Raw genomic sequence first — 19,059 nt, 5'->3', positions numbered from 1 at the left:
AAGGGCACAATGCATTCTTACTATGGCATCAAGTTGCCTTTTAATATTTAGGTTCATCTGAAAATTTTGTGAAATCAGTACATTTGTTTTCAACTTCAATAGCTGTAGAGGTAAAAATAATTAACTTTTGGAGGGGATAACTTTTCTAACTTTTCTTTGGGATTTTGTTTTGAAATAATTTTTTAGGTGTAGGTGAAGGGATGTTTTTAGAGGTTTGTGAAGGTGTGTGTATGGTAAGAGCTCTAGATCAGAATGGGATATGCTTTTCAAGTGACTATTGTGCATCCTGCATGCCACTCTGTGCCTTGCTTTGCTTCCAGTCATGGGCATGGCAGAGCTGAGACTCCTTTTGCTGGAAGAACCTAAACCCAAGGATAAGCAGCAGGTGTGCACTGGGTGTCCCAGCTGCAAAGGACCTGCAAAGCCTGCAGGATCAGGCTGTTTTTATAAGCCCTAACCTAAAAATCTCATGGGACATTTGACTTTAAGCAATTGTGTTCTTTAGATTTTTTCCTGAGGTAGGAAAACAAAACAAAACAAAAAAGCTCTTAAAAGACTGTGATTAATATTAAACTAAGATTACGTTTTGTTCTGCGTGTGAACTCTTCATCTGATCAGATGTGATCCAGGGTGATGAGAGTTGGTTACAGCTGGGAGGCATCTATGCAGCACTGTTTCTGTGCCAAAATTAGATTTAGTTTCCATTAAGGAGTGACTTGCATGGTAAGTTGTCAAGATTATGAGAAAAAAAAAAATTGTCTCCTGTTATGCATAGGACTGTTACTTGTAAACTGTGGAGCCTGAAATATCAATCTGTTTCCAAAATGGACAGAATTAATTGCTTTTGTGAAAATAAATGTAAAGGCAGAGTTCCAGCTGTCTAGACATGTACATTTTTGTTCAGAGACAGGAATTCTCCTTGCAGGCTTCTCCTCTTCCCAATCCATTTAAAATCTATTGTTGGAGGTTTGTCAGAAGAAATGCAGTATCAAAAGCTGTTGTCTGATTTGACTTTTTTTTTCCTCACTTGTATTTTTGGCTCTTGGAGTCAGATGTTCCAAGAACATTATGTTCTGTCACTTTTTTTTTTTTTTTTTTTTAAGCATTTAATCCCTTTCCTTATTGAAACTAAGCAAGAAGAATCTTTGATATGGGAGAAAACAGGTCTGAAATTGATTTTGGGTGTTTGGTACATTTTTCTGTTATGAATTTGGGGACGACCTGTACCTTTGACATCAAAAAATTTTCCTCAATCTGGTTACTTCAAGCTCAAGAATGGTTCATTCCCTTATGCAGAAAGCCAAGTAAAAGTTGCAGGAAGCATGCAGTGGTGAACATGGAGCTTCTGACTGAACTGAGTACCGATTGTGGAAGCAGGGACAGATCACTCAGGAGTGAAGCAGACACTAACTGTACAGTTAAGAAAGGCTAAGAAAGCAACAAACAAGCCTGAATGTTATCACTGTAGTGTAAGGGTAGTTTCCTGGGGTGAAGCAGAGAACAGATGCCTTCAAAAGAGGACCTGTGGTACTGCAGACCTCTTGGTGTCACCTTGGTCCCTGGGAACGTTATGGAGCAGCTAATCCTAGAAACCATTTCCAAACATGGAGAATAAGAAGATGATTAGAAGCCTGGATTTATGAAGGTGAGATAGCTTCTGACTGAGCTGTGAGCAGGTATGTTTAGACAACATTGTCACAGGTCTCTCCTAGTGTTAACTTACGTGAGATTTGGTGGTATTAGAATATATCTAACTAGACCAACCTGGTTCCTGAATTAGTAGATGAGGCATGAGTAGGAGAGTCCTGCAGCCATGAGGTACGTTTGCTGCTTGTTGGTCACCCAGAGGACATGCCATGCCACACAGTGAAGATGTAATGGTTACTTCATGTTTTAGTTTAGGGACTGGAAGATGTAACTGGTGTAGACGCAGAGTTTTCTGTAAGGTCTGTGCTTTTTGCATGCTCTTGCAATGTTGTGTTTGGTTGCAATAAGAGATGACTGGTTCTGTGTGTGACAGTGGGGCATCGTGAACTCTTGGAGCTTACGGGTGCAGTGTGCCTGGGAGTCAGTTATTGTTTGTCTGGTTTTATTCAATTTCAAATTTCTATATCAAAGATAACTGGTACTGCTTTCAGTGGGGGAGCCTGAACAGTTGCAGAGAGCAGAGTGGATCTGAGCAAGGTGTTGAGAGGGCTCTGGTCACAGTGGGATAAGCTGATTGCTAACAAGTATGCTTCATGTATAGCTCTGCATAAACACAGTTAAGACACTTCTGCAGTGTTATAGGTTGTGTTTCCATTAATTAAACAGCATCGATGGTATTAATTTTCATGCTAGGGGGAATCACCTTAAACACTGATGTAAATAGCAGTGTACTTCAGAATGGAAGTTACAGAATCAAACCTATCTATCTTTTGAGAGGAAGGTAAGATTTTATGTTTTCATTTTATAGTGCTAAGTAGAGTTTCCTAGGTTCTAAGCATTAGTGCTTAAGAAATCTTGCTTTTAATGTTGGCTGAATGTTCTTGAGTGGTAGTTGCTGTTCAGCTATATGAAATACTTTTGCTTCCTTTTTTTGCGGTCACTTTAAAAAAAAAAAAATTGATGAAAGGCTGATTAAATCAGCTTGATGAGTATGTTGGAGTCTAATGTTCTCTCACAGGGTTCTTTTAGGTATTCCACATGAGAACTTATGGTTTCAATACTAAGCTTATTTGAAGGTGTTTGATATTGTCTGGGATTTTTTTATTTAGAAAAGTGATGAAGCAATGTGCTGAAATCACAACAGAACCACAGCATAGCAGTTGTAGCACACAGCTGAACCTCCTTCTCATTACTGGTTTCCGTGTGCTTACCATTGTGAAGTGGCATGTTGGTTTGTTTTTTTTTTTTCCTTTGCATTGGACTGAGCTGCATTGACAGAATGAAAATGGAGCTTTATAAGCCCTGGTGTTGGTGATTTTATTTATTTTCAGTATGCTACACAAAACTAACGTGCTATTCAAAGGAAGAGGGGGAAGAAAGGCAACAAACTTGAGGCCTGCATAAGATCCCAAGGGTATATCACTTCTTGTTTTGCCAATGTGCTTTTTAGCTGTTATTTTTCCATTTTGCAAGTGTCATTTTTACTTGAGAAAAGTGTATTTCCAGATCTTCTGTTTTTGAACTTCCACCTGGTTTCTTAACTTGTCTAAGCTAGTTGAACACACCGAAAGGAAGAAAATAATTCCATAGTCAATCATTTTTAAGAACTTCTCAATGAACACCAGCTGTTTAACATTGCTCTTAATGTTAATTGTGAGTTCAGTGCAGTTAAAGGAATTGTGAAGTTATTATTTTACACATGAATAAATTAAATAGAGCTCTCAAGCTCTGTGATAAGTCAGTGATGCAAAGGGAGCCAAAAGCATCCAATAAAGATCCAATACAATTTATGAGATATATCGTTTGTAGAATTAGAACAAAATCTCACAAATAATACAACCTTTTCTTTATGTAGAGTAAAATGCAAATTATCTTGGATACTTCCCCAGTCATAACATGAAGTTGTTTTTCTGGTATTTCTCAACCTGAATGTCCTGGTTTGCAGGAGCTTATTTAGGTGTTTTCTTCCCTCTTGCCTTAGTAGGTGTGGTAGAGAAATGAGGAGGATTCTCCTCCATTGTTCTAATTTGCTTTCTAATGCCAAATGTCAAAATTTGATTTTGGCAGAGGCTTCTCTTGTTCTTTTCCTGCCAACACAGATTTTCTTTGCCTGTGCTCAAGTGGGAGAATTCTTTAGCCTGAGTGAGCTTTTTCCTGCTCTCTCGAAAAGCCTCAGCTAACTGATGATAATGCAAGGGAAGTAGATGGAGGGGAGAAGAGGCCTTTCCCTCTGTGGGAACTGGAAATCAGCAACAGCTGAATTGTGAGGGTCAAGTGGCATTACACACAACATGCTATGTCTTTTTTAGGGTAGTAGTTTTGAGCTGTGATTGCGTTTATCACCTCACCATCTGGAACGGTTTGGTTTTTTTCTGTTGTTGTTGCTTTTTTAAAGACATTACACTGGTTTCAGTATCTTTTATTTACATTTTGTTATATAACATGAACTTTGCAAACTCCTTGTTTTCTTTTATGGATGTCTCTGCTCTTAAGTACAGTAGTATCTGTGGTAGTATTTTGCTGATGTGTCTGTACCATCATTAAGCTTCTGGACTTGTTTTGTGCTTGCCAGCTTGAACTAGTGACTGGTTTAATATCTATTAATATGGGGAAAATAGCAGGCTGTAACACAGCTTGTATAATTAATGTATTTTGTGTCTATAACTGGGACTTCTTAAATGAACTGAGAAGGGGAAAAGGGCTTCTAAAAATAGTGACTGTCAGGAGGTGTTGGGTCTGTTCCAGATATGCCAATCAGTTATGGCTGTGAAAGATGGAGGAGGGTGGGAAGGGGGTTGTGTCTTACCCTGTATGCTCTCCAAACTGCTGCTGCAAAGTATTGGGCCCATCTGCTTCAGAAGATTTCAGCCTGAGGATGTAGGCAAATGCCTGTAATCGTTGCCCCAAATACTACAGAGGCAGGATGCCTGAGTTATTCTATGCCAGGAATAGGTGCCATTAGGAAAACTGAGAAACCAAAGGATTATCTAGAATGAGTGACCAGAAAAGGGGAAAATTAAACAGCAAAGAACAAACAAGTTTTTCCTTTGAGTTAAATCATACGCTGTTTGCTCTAAGTTTTACCCCAGAAGGCTGCTGCTTTTCCTGTCCTCTTACCCCGTAACTACTGAAAAAGTGATAGCTGCAAACAGTGACACCCCATCAGCCATACAGCATTACAGTATGTTCTTTAATCTCATTTTGCATGAGAAGTTTTGTACAGGGTTCAGTTACTCATATGCAAGGATTTCAGCCAAAAACCCAGAGTCTGTAAAAGAGGGGAAAAACTGAGTGCATGCTGCAGGCAGTGGCTGACCAGGACCAGGCTCATTGCAGCCTCTGCTTCACATAAATGCTCCTGTGGAGTGAAGAGGGCAGTTACAGTAACTACATTAATGAAGCTGTAGTACTCGTGATAACTTGTGAAAGTAGGATATGAATGACCACTACATATGTTATTTGCTGAACATGAAGCATTTATTTATATGAGCAATACACTAACAAGTGGCGAAGTTCTACACTAAAGATATGTGGAAATTTATTTCCCTCTACATCCAACACATCAGTCAACTGAATCAAGGTGAAAAAAAGTCCAGCTGTGAGACTAAGAACAGTTGTGGCATACCATGCACTAGAACAATCTTGCTTCTTCCACCCATGCTAAAGCCTTGCTTAAAGACCATGATTTTAAGTACACATAGTTGGAAATAATTACCAGGGCTTCATTAGTTTAAACTGCTGACCTCTCAGTCTGCAGTTTAGTGCACAGCAGCAGCTTTGTGTATCTAATTGCTCAACTGAAGGAACCAACCAACATGTATATGCTCAGTCTTAATAAAATAGTTCTCTGGGAAGACTCTGAGCATTGCATCCGCTATACATACCTGATAAATTATAACTGTGTGCCACTTCTGTGTAGAGATGTAGTGGATTTGTTCTAACATGCAAATTAAGGAAGCCTGTTAAGCATGTGGGGGTGGCTAGGGATTCATATGACTGCTTACATGTATACAAAATAAACTGTTGCCTTGAGGGACTCAGACTCATTTGATGAGTCCGTCAAACTCATCTAACTTCCAAAGAAGCCTGAAATGCAGAGTTGTTATTTCTAGACAAATATCAGGGTTTTTTTTTTTTTTTAGCAAAAGTCAATTAACTGTACAGTAGGTATAAAGCAGTCTTTAAAAAAAATACGGATATCACTTAGAAGACTATAGTAAAGTGCCTAGCAATAACAGGGTAAAGAACAGGAGAATCAGAGTAAGTGGACAAATGACTTTGTGTTCTTGCTCCTGTTACCTGTTCACAAATTCTCCCACATGCATGGGAATAGCATCAGTGCTCAATGACACTGTGTCACTTCTCTATGTAATGTATAGGTTGTTGGGGCATTTAAAGCCAAAAATAGAGTTGAATTAGAAACTACACCTTGGAGCATGATGAGCTTTGCTCTCATCCCAGCTGCCATCAGTGTTCATGGGGCCTAATTCATACCAGCCTGTGATCTGGTATAGCCATGGCCCTCCAGTTCAGATCTGCTGACCACAACTGAATGATGCTCATGTCTCATCTTCCTATCCCCTCCCTTGATCAGTTTGTTCCCTGGCCTCATGTGCTCTCCCTTACTTTTCTCCAAGAGAGACAGCCGAAGGCTACATCAAAACTGAAGATTTAGGGTTATTGTGCTTTCTAAATGTTTCTGCTGAGACACTGACAGTTCCTGATCCCTGTCATTTCTATACATCCGTTTCTAGCCTTACTGAGACCCCACAGAGCCCTGAGCACATTGAGGGAGGGTGATTGCTGTCCTGCCACAGGGCAGGTCTGCCACCTGCGTTCCAGCAATTCCCATTATGAGTTTTGCTGGGAAGAAAGCTGTATTTGTCTGTATGTAAAAATATGGAGCAGATTACATTAAAGCTGAATTTCAACTTTATACTCTTTTCAAATGCATGCTCCACAACAAATCACCCTGACTGCATAAAAAACAAGACTATACAGCCAGAGAACTTGAAGTGTCAAAAATATATATTTTTTCCTCTCCCCTTTATCCCTAAACAAACACTAATAAAAACTAAGCAGATAAGACAACACTGAACAAATAGCTGTGGAAAAGTTTTGGTTAGAGGATGTCTGCAGGCATCATGTAAACCATGTGCTACCTTCATGCTAGTTCTTAAAAAGTGTTCTACAGCAGTGGATCCACACTCTGGCACTTCTGGCAAGAATCAGGTGGTTTCAGGTTGCTAATATTTTGAGAGTAAAAAAAAAAAACCAAAAAAACAACAACAAACAAGTGCAATACCTTTTCCTCACAAGAAAAAAAAGCCAGTTTGTGCTCCAGGACTTACCACTTAAGTTGTAATCCCAGAAGAAAAAAAAGGAAGTTACCTGCCTTAGAAGGGTTAATAATAAGATTTTTCCTTTCAGAGATCCATCACTTAATCTTGCTACCAGTATTCTAAATGGGCTTGCTCTTCTTCAACAAATTGGAATCTTTACACTGTGATTCCACCTGAAAAGCATAACTAATTTCCTTCTTATTATTTTCAGAAGAACAAATATTTTGCATTTAAATGTAAACGCTGATACGGTAAATGTGGTGTATACAAAAGGCACAAGACAATTAGATCTGTGTTGCAGAAATTTCCTTGGCTTTGCAGTTGGTAATACATCTTATCTTTCATTATCTGACTGGTTAACTCAGATGTTAAGAAAGCTGCTGTCTATCTCCAGTTTAATGGAGGGGGGCTTCCTACATGCAGCAGTCTGGTGTTTTGGTATTACAGTCAAATGTTCATTGTCCCATAACTGCAAATATCACGTTACAACGTCTCCTTGATTATAGGTGATATTAATTAATTTATGCAGTCAGGAATGCAGTGTCTTAAAGAACAAGTAAAAAAATATCTGAAACAACTCTCAATTAAGCAGAAGTGAAATTTTGAAAGACAATGTCCATCAAGAACACAGATTTGTTAAAAAACAAAAAACACAGACAAAACCAACATCAATAACAAAACCAAATGCCTTTTGGTTCGAGTGAGGTGCCAGCCTTCCTTTTCTTAAAGGAATGAAGGCTCTAATTGGGAGAATAAAATCCCAATTTCATACGATTGTCCTGTGCAGCTTTCATAAAAATCCCCAGTGTACCAGCTTCACTTACATACTGTCCTTCTGAATGTGGGCTTTTTAATCACTCACTTATCAGAGACTCACAAGCATTTAATTATCAAAGGAGATTTCCCCACATCCACTTTCAAGTTATTTAAAAGGGAGCCTATGCTGTAATGTTGTCCAAAACAGTACCAGGAACAGTCTGACACTTCACTTGGGTTGCTTTATCTTCAGAAAATTGCATAAGCACTCAAAAGAAGATGCAGTCCACCAAGCAACTAAATTGTCCATAATCAACACTGATTATTCTCCCACTTTATCAAGATCAAGCCAGCAGTGCAAACGTTTGATTTAAGTCAAATACTTACAGTGATTTGAATTAACAGCTGAACTTTCAAAATCAGGGCAAGAACCTAGGCTGGCATGTAAGGAGGTCTTTTTTTTGTGTGTGCTGAATATTGAAGTAAAATCAGCCACAGAATTTTTTTCCAATAGTAAACTCACTATTCCCCTTCCCTCCCCCAGTACTCAGAATCACCTTTCACCATTCAAAAATAGTAATTTTAAGTTGAAACATTCTTTACGTGATTCAAAATAGCATGTTTTGTTTCATGTTTCAAGCAATGACATGGAGACAGCTAATCATCTGTCAGTTTGTTTTCTGAGCACATCCACATAGGAGCAGACAGGAGCAGCTGGCCAATAGGGCTGATTTTGGAAGAATCCATCTTCCTTCCACCAACAGCTTTTTCTTGAACTGGAACAGAACATAAAATATAAAATACATCATTAGAATTACAGAAAGTTTTTTTAAAAATAAGTTATTGCATTAAGTCTTGCCAGCTTATTTGGAATAGCATCTCCAAGCAAGTGGAAGAAAAGAACCATAGAATTACAGAATGATTTGAGTTGGAAGGACCTTTAAGATCACCTGAGTCCAGCTTCCCTGCTATAAGTAGGGAGACCCCCAGGTAGACCAGGTTGCTCAGAGCCCCATCCAGCCTGGCCCTGAGTGCTTCCAGGGAGGGGGCATCCACAATTCCATCGGGCAACCTGTTCCAGTGTCTCCCCACTCTCACAGTAAATAATTTCTTCCTAGTATCTAATCTAAATCTACTCTCTTCCAGTTTAAAACCATTTCTCCTTGTCCTCTCACTACATGCCTTTCTGAAAAGCATTTTTCCAGCTTTCCTGTAGGCCTCCTTCAGGTACTGGAAAGCTGCTAAATGGTTCCCCTCTCCAGAGCCTTCTCCAGGCTGAAGATCCCCCAGTCCCATAGGGGGGGTGGTTCTGTAGCCCTCTGATAATCGTTGTGGCACTCCTCTGGACCTGCTCCAACAGCTCCACATCCTTCTTGTGTTGGGGGCCTCAGAGCTGGACTCTAGGTAGGGTCTCATGACAGCACAGTGGCAGAATCACCTCCCTCAACCTGCTGGTAATGCTTCCCTCAATGTGACCCAGGATACAGTTGGCCCTCTGGGCTGCAAGCACGTATCACCGGCTCATGCTGAGTCTTTCATCAACCAACAATCCCAAATCCTTTTCCTCAGGGCTGCTCTCAAACTATTCTCATTTTCAAATACAGCCAGCCTGTATTTGTTCTTGGGATTGCCTTGTCCCAGTTGCAGGACCTTGCGCTTGGACCTTGAACTTCATGAGTTTGGCACAGGCCCAGCTCTCAAGCCTGTCCAGGTCCCTCTGGATACTATCCCTTCCCTCCACAGCATGTCAGCTGTACCACTCAGCTTGGTGTTGTCTGATAACTTGCTGAGGGTGCTCTCAGTCCCTGTGTCCGTGTTGCCTACAAAGATAACATCAGTTCCAGCACTGATCCCTGAGGAACACCACTCATCTTCAGTCTCCATTTGGACACTGAGCTGTTGACTGTAACTCTGAGTGCATCCAGCCAATTCCTTATCCAGTGAACGGTCCATTCATCAAATCTATTTTTCTCTCATTTGGCAACCAGGATGTCCTGCAGGACAGCGTTAAACACTTTGCAGAGTCCAGATAGATGACGTCAGTTGCTCTTCCTTTATCCACTGACCCTGTAACTCTACCACAAAAGGCCACCATTCTCCGATGATTTAACTACTGAACTTCTGGGAACTTTTCCTACTAGAGGAAGCTAGAGGCCACCTGTTTGTATTTGTACACCTACCATTCTTATCATCTGTTGTGATAGTGTAATACCATGTCTGTCTGGTAGTTGCAATAGTTGCACTTCCCCAGTGGTTTTCATTCCTTATGCTTTCTGCATAAGTTACAAAGCAGCCTAACAGCATGTGCAGGAGTCATGTCATGCACCAGCAAAGAACATCCATTTGAGACACTTTTTGAGGATGATGCAAAAAGTCTTCAATATCAGAGATGGTAATGACCTTGTTGTAATGAATCCTCCAATAGGAGAATCATAAATTACCCAGTATGCTGAATTTATTTATTTTTTATTTTTTATTTTTTTAGGGCAAGAGTCTTAAATGGAAACCTCATTTAACTTGAAACATGAAGTAGTTTATTTCCACAGGCTTGGTGGACTTAGAAGTCTTCAAATACTAAAGGGAATATAATGATCAGCTATGGTCATTCTCCCACTTTTCTATTATTAAAATGTCCTCTTTTTCTCTACAGAACAGATTTTGCTAGCTACTTCTTAAACTTGCTTTTTATTTTAAATGGTATTAATGCAAGAAACAAACAAACTTTTTTTTTTTTTTTTTAAACACAACCATTTATCTAAAGTAAGCATTAGTTTTTAAATTACTACACAGGATACAGCTCAGTACGTAGCATAGATCAATCTGCTAATAGTTCTATATTTTAGAACAAATCTACTTTTTCTTCACCACCCAGTAGAACTTCAGCTGCCTAGCAGAGGAAGCTAAAATCTATTGTGTTCAGTGTTAAGAAGTAACTTCAGTTTTAAACCTAACTTTAGAAAGACTTCCTGAACAGCTCACAAAATCAAAATGTTATTCCCTTTCTCTATATAGATAATGACAACATTTTGGAATACAAGCAATGAGCGCAAAGGTGAAACAATATTTTGTGATCATGACCCATCAGAGGTTTAGTTTAAAACCATGAATTCATGTGCTCCTACCTCAAGGTAAAACAAATTGAGAGGAAAAGTAAACACACAGGAATTATTTTAGGAACTTCTGTGCGTCCTTCAAGTGGTAAGGAATGATGGAACAGAAAATTAAGCAGACAGAATATCAACATACCTTTCCTAAAATATTCAGATGTGTCTTTTTAGGGAAGCTAGGTTTCATTCTCCATGGTTAACGCAGGATTGCTCATACCTTTAAAGAGAAAAGAAGTTTTCTTTTTGTTTTACATGGCTTTTGCAACAAGGCATCATCATATTCATATATAAGATGTTTGTCCCCAGAAGAATTCCCAGCCTGACGGTAAATGTTAACTGGTACCAACTAGTGCTGGTGCTCTCAATACCTCTCTGTCAGGTTTAACCTGTGTAAGAGATTATTCTTTCACATCATTGTCTCAAAGCTTGCTGGGGACACAGATTCAAGTCCAAGAAAGTCCTGGGCTGCAAAATCCTTTGTCTGAGAGACACAGATGGAAAAGGCCAGGGGCAAGGAGAGAGAGATAAGCCGCAGCTTAATGGCCAGGAAGCAGTCTTCTCTGTGGGCTTATCTCGAGGAAGATGGCCATCTCAAGAGGTGCTGCACAAGACTCTTACCCAAGCGCCCAGGAATGCCACAATGGCAGAAGGAGGATAAAAAGGGGACCTAACAACCATGAGGTCTGACAACAGTTCCCTCACGGATAGGAAGGGTTTCTGGCAACAGATTCCTCATGAAGAAGAGGTTTCTGACATGAGAAGCCTCACGACCCGCCACTCTCCCCCCTGGGCTGGTTCTGCGACTTCTTCCTGCTACTTGCTTACTACCCAAGTCTGGCCACACTGCTGCTGCTCTTCCCCTGCACTTTTGCTTCAGACCATCGGGATGGCATGCAATGGAACGGCAGCTGGATCCTGCTGGTGACTATCCCCATTTTATGCAATTCTTGCTTATTTCCTATCTTTTCTATTGCCCTCCTTCCCTTCTCCATGACCCTAATTCATAATAGTTGCCATCCTTCCCTTCCCCGTCTCCCTGATTAGGATTTATAATAAACTGGTTGGACCAACATTTGAACCATTGTTTCTTAATCTCACGCCAGGTACACAGATATTAAAGAACCTCCTCTCTCTCCTATAAATTGCAGTGAGACAACGTGGAAGGGCATGGCAGCTTGAAATGTCCAACCTTCTACAAATGTATAAAATAAGCTTAGTGAAACACCTGTAATAAATGTGAAAAGAGTGACTACTGTCATTTTTACACTGTATCTGCCAAAGGTAGTTTGTTATGGAGCAAAGCATTGCAGCATAAATCAGTTCCTTACCAACTTTGCCCTTTTCAGCCTTTGCACCAATGTCCGACCAGGAATGTGTATCAGTAAGGAGGTGGCTCTGAGAGTCTCGTAGTGGCTTTGCAGGGAACAGATGGTTCTCACTGTAATGACATTAAGAAGAACATTGCTGTAAAACTCCATTTCTTTACCACACATTTCAAACAGTCTGTCATACATGGCATTTTACTTCCTTTACCTTGCTTATTTTCTGATGAATCACTGAACTTCTATCATTACATATATTGAGTATAGTTGTCACAGGTACAAGCGTAATCTCAAAAGCAACTCTCTAGCACAGAGCAAGAAAACTTTATAATTTTTTCTTTGACAGATAATCTATATTTATACACATTAGTTCCAAATATGCTCTATCTGTATTCTCTCCCATGGTGAGAGACCTGCCACCATAACAGTAGAGAGAACATCTCCAAAATCTCTTCCCATATTTAGGCTATGGTTCCCTTCTCCCTGACTCAGTCACTAGGACAAGATTTAAAACATTCTCAGCTGGATGTCATTTCTGGTCTGTCAGTGCAAAACTAACTGAAATGCAACATACTTGTTATATGAATAAAAGACTGCCAATATGATTCTGTTATCCTTTTTTAGTCAGTATATTCATATTACTATCCTCATCACACTTCGTCATGTAAATGTTGCTAAAAAGTTGCAATGTAGTTTACTAAGCTATTGTGAAACTTTTATTTGGTTTCAAGAACATCTGCATGCTTTTCATACTTTAAGGACACCGTGGCCATGAAGGATAAAGGTCAAGAAAATATTTCTGATTATCAGCAATAACAGAAAACGTAAACTGAAAACAGTTTCCTTTCCACCCCCTAATTTAGGGCTTCCTATCATACAGAAACGTTGAGGTCTGGGTTCCAGTACACTAACCATATTGCACCAGATACAAAAAAGCTGGCCTTCCCCAAAGGCCTTGCACAGCAACACCATCAGGCAGACGAACTAACCACCTGCATGCAGAACAGAACATACTGACACCACTGAGGCAGGCATGGAAAACTCACAGGCCGTGGGATGCCACTGAGCTGAGACAGAGTGGACATGTGTATGGAGGAAAAAAACCCTCTTACTTCCATACATTTAAATACAAGTCTCAGGCTTAGCTCAATTACAGCTTAGCTGTGTTAAATTTGACTTGTACTCCTAATAGCAAAATCTACACAGAAAACATGATTCAATTTATACATGCACTGGCACAAAACAGAATACCAAGTATTTGAAACTAATAACAAAAAGCAGATTACTTTTTGCATGTTGAATTAAGACCACCAGGTGTGGAGGCTTGCTCAGGATCTTGATTCACAAGGCAAGTTGGGAAGGAGCAACCATCCCCTAGGCTGAAAAATAATAAAAAATAAAAAAATAAAAATCAGAATTAGCCTAGTGCTTACAAAAAAACTTTGAAGAACTTTTTTTTTTTTTTTTTTCCCTCCCAGAACAAATATTACCGTATCTAATTTCAGAAAATTAAACAAACAAAAACCTGGGCCCACTCCCAGTTTCAACAAATGTGTGTACCTTGAAAATACAGGCAACAGCCAGTACTTCTTCTCGTCACCAAACACCTGTCTTAGGTTTTTGCTGAAGCCCAAGCTGAAACCATTCTTGTCTGTTCTGTGATGAAATATGGGTGCTCTGAATACCTCTTAAAAATAAAGCAAAAATCTGTTAGATTTCTTCACAAGATAGCACATTCAAGCTTCACACCAATTTTCATGCAATTATATCTCCAGCAGAGAGGAATGGCTGGGCAGCTCAAATGACCCAGTTGGCTCATGGAATCCACACTCACTGCTACACACTGCTGTGTGTGCAGGAATGGGTGCAAGTGTCCTGCCAGCCTCCTCCCTGACCAAGGTGAGAAAGAGTGAGTAACCTGCTCCTTATGGCACGGTGTGTTACATGAAGGTTGGAGTTGATGATCTTTAAGGTCTTTTCCAACATGAGCAATTTGTGATTCTATGTGGATACACCACAACGCTCACGGAAAAGAATTAGACTGAACTAAGAGTTTACTACAGTAAGAGCAATGGAAAAGAAATTAAGCTTACCCTATGTTAGTAGCTTTTTACACTCTGGGGTACAAACATTTTGTATGCTTTTACAGCTACATAAAGAAAGCATTTTACCTGTAGGCCCAGATCACTCCCCATGCACATCCACTCTAAATTTCAGGGGAAGAGAGTTAAATATAGCCTCAAGTGTTGCAGAGTGCCTCAGGCAGAAAATTCTTTCACCTTCCACATGTTGACTGATAGCCATTTAATTCCCCTAATTGGCCATATATATAGCAGGCTATATAAAGGTCCTGCAGTGCTGACAGCACAGTTCACACAGACTGCTCTCAATCCACGAGGTGAATTGTGCTCCCACAGTGTTTCCCTACCCAAGGGCTTTAAGTCATCCAGAATGCAGAGGAAACCCACAAACCCTATACAAGCCTTCAAGTAAATAAGTTTTCCTCCAAATAACATCTTTAGAAGTTTTCCTCTCATCTACTAATTTGTAAACCTCAAGAAAACTGAAAGAAAATAAGAAACAAAATAAGAAAATATTCTTATTCAGCTTGTATCAACAAGAAAGCTGTTGATCTAGAAACTTTAGTGAATTGATATTCTTATTTGCAATCCACAACACAATAAAGGACAGGTGTGACTTGACAACCACGCATCAGGGTGGTGGGAGATATTGGTTTAATGATGACATCTGACAGTTGTAAATACTACCATAATAGAGGCAGAGGACTCTGAGGTTTTTAAAATTAATCCATAATGCAGAGTCATTCCCGTGCATCTACAACTATGTGGTGATCAGAATATGTAACTGCTAACCTGTCGTTCACATATTTGAGTTTACTTACAACCAAATGTAGAAGCACTGCCTTAAAACCTGTTTTGATATAATAGCCATCTGTTCATTATTTTTTGCTGCCAAACATAGAAGCATTAAGCTTACCTAAAGTCGATTTATTTTTGCTGACAAGCCAACAGTGGTACCCAAAGAGAGAAGATAAACTGACAGAAAACATAGCAGCAGCAAAGAATAAAAACATGATGTGGAACTTGGCTTGAGTATCAGGAAGGCCATTCTAAAAATAATTAAAAAAAAAGCTTTTAGAAATGAGGAAATAGCTATTTAACTTAATTATTAATAATTCTCTATTCACCCAAATCCAATTCAAAGCAGACAGAAACATACCATGCAACAGGAGCCTGAATAAATAAGCAATACACCTTTTATGCATAGACAGCCATGCAATTTGGTTTTCGACAGCATGTTGGTTAAAGAAACTGATCCTTTCTTGAGCCAATATAAACACTGACAACAAGAACCTGACATTTGGCTCTGTGCATTTTAAGGAAAAACAAAGTTAGTACTTACTGTCCAAAACTTGATAAAATACTGTAAATCTGTTGCAGCAATGAAAAGGCAATACAGCAGAGAGTAAGCCAAGAAGAGAAGAAAAAATTTGTAATTGGAGAATCCGACACAGTTGTTCACCCTAATAACAAAAAAGTTAGTTATTTTTCTAGTTTACAGACAGGCTTAGGTATCCATATTTTACAGTTACACTTACGTATAATAAGGGGAATAGTACTGTTGAATACAGAGAAATTTTTCCATACCAGAGACAACATGACAGCAAAAAGAAGAGATTAGTAAAACTTAATACATCCAAATGTTAACATAAATCTCATTTTATCATTCTTCAGGCTTGAAGTTCACCTGCTTCCTGTTTCTAAAGAAGTTATATGTGATAATGAGCTACTCATATGCTATCAAACAGACACGTTGAGGGCTCATTTAGTATTGTAGCAGATTCCCATTAAAGCCAGTATATTAAGTATTATGAATTTTATAGCTCTTACAAACACGTAATGATATTACATCTACCTAAGGAAAAATACTGAATGGGTTCCCATGGAGAATTTATTGGTAAACAGCTCCCTTTTTCTGTTATTTGGCTCCATGAAGAAGCTAACAAAACCTATCACTGCACTGCACTGCTAGATTTGACAGAATTCTCCAGAGAGTTAAAATAAATAAAATTTCACATTCCTTTTTTAACTGTTAGAAGTATTAGATAATTAAGAGAAAATTACCACCACAAAAGCATCTAAGTTGAAAAATATTTCTGGAAAAAAAATAATGAAAAAAGGCTTTGAGAGGCTTGGCTTCAGCTGCTTCTAGAGATTACTGCAAGTATTCCCTTATTTAGAGAGATACCGATGCTAGCAGCAGGATAAACAGTAACTAGAACAGAGTAAAATCGTAAAACATCAAATGACCTTTATCTACACACCACTGGTACCCATGCATCGAGTCAGTGGAGGTGGGGTTTTATTTGTCGTTTTAACAAAACATGCCATCTTGGGTAAACATTGAATTTAGTATCACCATTTAAACAGAAAACAATAGCTAAGCACCTGTATCAATGACAATTGAGTAGGTCTCACAAGAGATTGTTATAATTTAAAAAAAAAAAAAAAAAGATATGTTTCTAAGTTCATCATGATTCTTACTGGAAAATAAATGTGCAATTCTCCCTAGCGAAGTGTTTTTTCATTATATATGTCAAAGATAGCAATTCTGTGATAACCTGCAATCTATTCAGATTCAAGGTTTCTATGATAACCCCTGTTTACTCTTGTGGCTTTTTTTTAATGACAGTATTTATGGCACTTTTTAGCATGAGAAAAGAACTGTCATATGAAATGTTGCTCAGCAAAAACAACGTTTCTTGAATCAAAGATTTCTCTCGTTGCTCTTTTGCACATTAAAATAAACTTTCATAAATCATCCTGCTTCTCTAACTTTTGACAAAGTCCCAATCTGAAGAGTTATTACTGGAAAAGAATATTTCACTAAAAGATAAACAAGAAAGTAAACATCAAGGTTTTGTAACTGTTCTATTTGCAAATGCAGTGTCAAATCATAAAAACCAAGAACAGCGGTTAAATACAAAGCCTAACATTTTGAGGATGGATAAAATTGTTAGCACGCAGGCCACTAAAGAACTGTGTTCTATTGCAGTTAACTATTTATTCAAAAGAACATTCTAGGTTCAGTTTGGACTGTAGATAAAATTGAAAATGGTTCCTTCTGAAGTAGAAAATAGATCCTTTCTAACTCACGAGGTTGTTTACTAGAAATGCCAGGTAAAAAAGTAAGTTACAAGGCAACTCAGTTAACAGAAAGAATCATGAAATTGAGTAGTAAGTTATTCTCAAATAACTCAAAGGACAGAGGAGATATGTTTCTCTTAATTTCCAAATTGTTCATAATGCACCTTGTTAGCATTAGAGCTGTTATTTATCAAATTATATCTTCTGATGATGCTTCAAGCCATCATATTTCTGTCTACAGCTCCATCTATAACATGGGTAGCAAGAGCACTCAGAAATCACTAATGACTTTATTTCTGCATCTATTAAACCTTCTACAGTAGCTTGGAGGCAAATTAGCATTACATATTTGTATTTATTACATTTCTTTTAGCACAGTAGTGTAGAGCAAAGTAAAGCCTCCCAGAAATCAAGAAATGGCTGATCTGGGGCAAGAACATAACTGTCATCTCTGCCGTATTACTACCTCTCCTTCCAAATGCTTTCCCTTACTTTCCCTTACTCACTTTCTTACCTGTCCTCTCCAGAAATCCTACTCCTAGAAGAATATTCGAACACTAATTCCCATTACTCTTTCCCTGCTCCCCTAAGCATCACATGGGTTCTTTCCCAACTCTCCCCAGGAAAAAAAAAAAAAGAAAAAAGAAAAAAAATAAATAAAAAAGCTTACCTATCTACTATACTGAACCCTTACTTTTTTTGGTCAAAGAAGTCATCTGAAGAACCCCTAAAGATGGGTTTTTAAACTAAAAGTCTTCTCAATTTGGACCTTTCTAACATTTGTCTTTAGGAATTTCTGTGAGATGCCTGCCAAGGTGAAGCAAATTAATTCCATATCCCCACTCACTGGTTCCAAGAGCTGCTGAGAAAGAGCAGGAAAACAAAAATATTCTGTAGGCCAATGTGCTGCAAAAGGGAGGAAGAGTGAAAGGGAAAGAGAAGGAAAAAGAAAGCAAGAAACTAAGAACCCTCTAACTGAAGAGCTAACAAGATGTTTCCACGAAGCAGGGCACAGCACTTCCACTTGGTTTTCAACCTAGGGTATTATTTCATCATTTAGAGAAATTAAGTCCTCAACAATATTTGAAGTGCATGAAGAAAAATATGAAATTCTTAAAGGAATTTTTCTTTCTTACCCGAATTCTTCCTTACCCTAATTGCAGAAATAGTTACCGAACACAAAAATGGTATCTAAACTTCTTTTCACATCTCATAACTACGCAAAGGGTATAAAAAATAAACAATTCCAACTATCCTGCAAGACTAGTAATTTCATGTTAGCATCCAGCTCTAGGGATGGTGAAACACCACCTATGATCCCTAACAAATTTGTTTTACCAAATCAAAAAATAAAAAGCAAGAGCATGTAATACACTCACCAAGGACAATGATGATCCATTTTCAGAATGCATCTTAAAAAGAAAAAATTAAAAAAAAAAAAAAAAAAACCACCACCACCAAAAGAACAGATTTCAAAGAATATATATATATAAAAAAAAAAAAAAAAAAAAAAAAGAAAATCAGAAACACAGTTAGGTATCAGAATTCAACTATTTCAGTACAGATCAGCATTACCTATGCATATTATCAGTTACCTACTTTGTTAAGCAGTTAGGACTTGAAAACTTTCATATAATACAGTTTACCTACAAGCACTCAGAACACTTGCTTTTTCAAGAGCTTAGTGATGCAAGAACATTCTATCTGCAACAGTTTT

At 38.5% G+C, this 19,059-nt stretch overlaps 1 protein-coding gene across 4 annotated transcripts in view; it reads right to left on the bottom strand.

The window, feature by feature from the left end:
* Positions 1-4,420: 4,420 nt before the first annotated feature.
* ZDHHC2 (zinc finger DHHC-type palmitoyltransferase 2) overlaps positions 4,421-19,059 on the bottom strand; it is a 34,188-nt gene continuing 19,549 nt past the window's right edge. Inside the window, exons 5-13 of one of the 4 annotated variants that reach the window (XR_008206517.1) lie at positions 18,722-18,754; positions 15,598-15,718; positions 15,172-15,304; positions 13,735-13,861; positions 13,461-13,553; positions 12,181-12,290; positions 10,992-11,069; positions 4,970-8,521; positions 4,421-4,934 (exon numbers count right to left, since the gene is read on the bottom strand). Coding sequence is in view for 1 of the 4 variants with exons in the window: in XM_052682089.1 (XP_052538049.1) it covers positions 11,029-11,069; positions 12,181-12,290; positions 13,461-13,553; positions 13,735-13,861; positions 15,172-15,304; positions 15,598-15,718; positions 18,722-18,754 (658 nt within the window). In the remaining 3 variants the exon portion in view is untranslated. Of the gene's footprint in view, positions 8,522-10,991; positions 11,070-12,180; positions 12,291-13,460; positions 13,554-13,734; positions 13,862-15,171; positions 15,305-15,597; positions 15,719-18,721; positions 18,755-19,059 lie in introns of all 4 variants that reach the window. The other 3 variants (XR_008206516.1, XR_008206518.1, XM_052682089.1) reach the window with 3 other exon arrangements.

The sequence above is a fragment of the Tympanuchus pallidicinctus genome, unplaced genomic scaffold, assembly GCF_026119805.1.
Source record: "Tympanuchus pallidicinctus isolate F22 unplaced genomic scaffold, pur_lepc_1.0 scaffold2, whole genome shotgun sequence".
NCBI classification, from domain to species: domain Eukaryota; kingdom Metazoa; phylum Chordata; class Aves; order Galliformes; family Phasianidae; genus Tympanuchus; species Tympanuchus pallidicinctus.
This window is presented reverse-complemented; position numbering and strand designations above follow the sequence as displayed.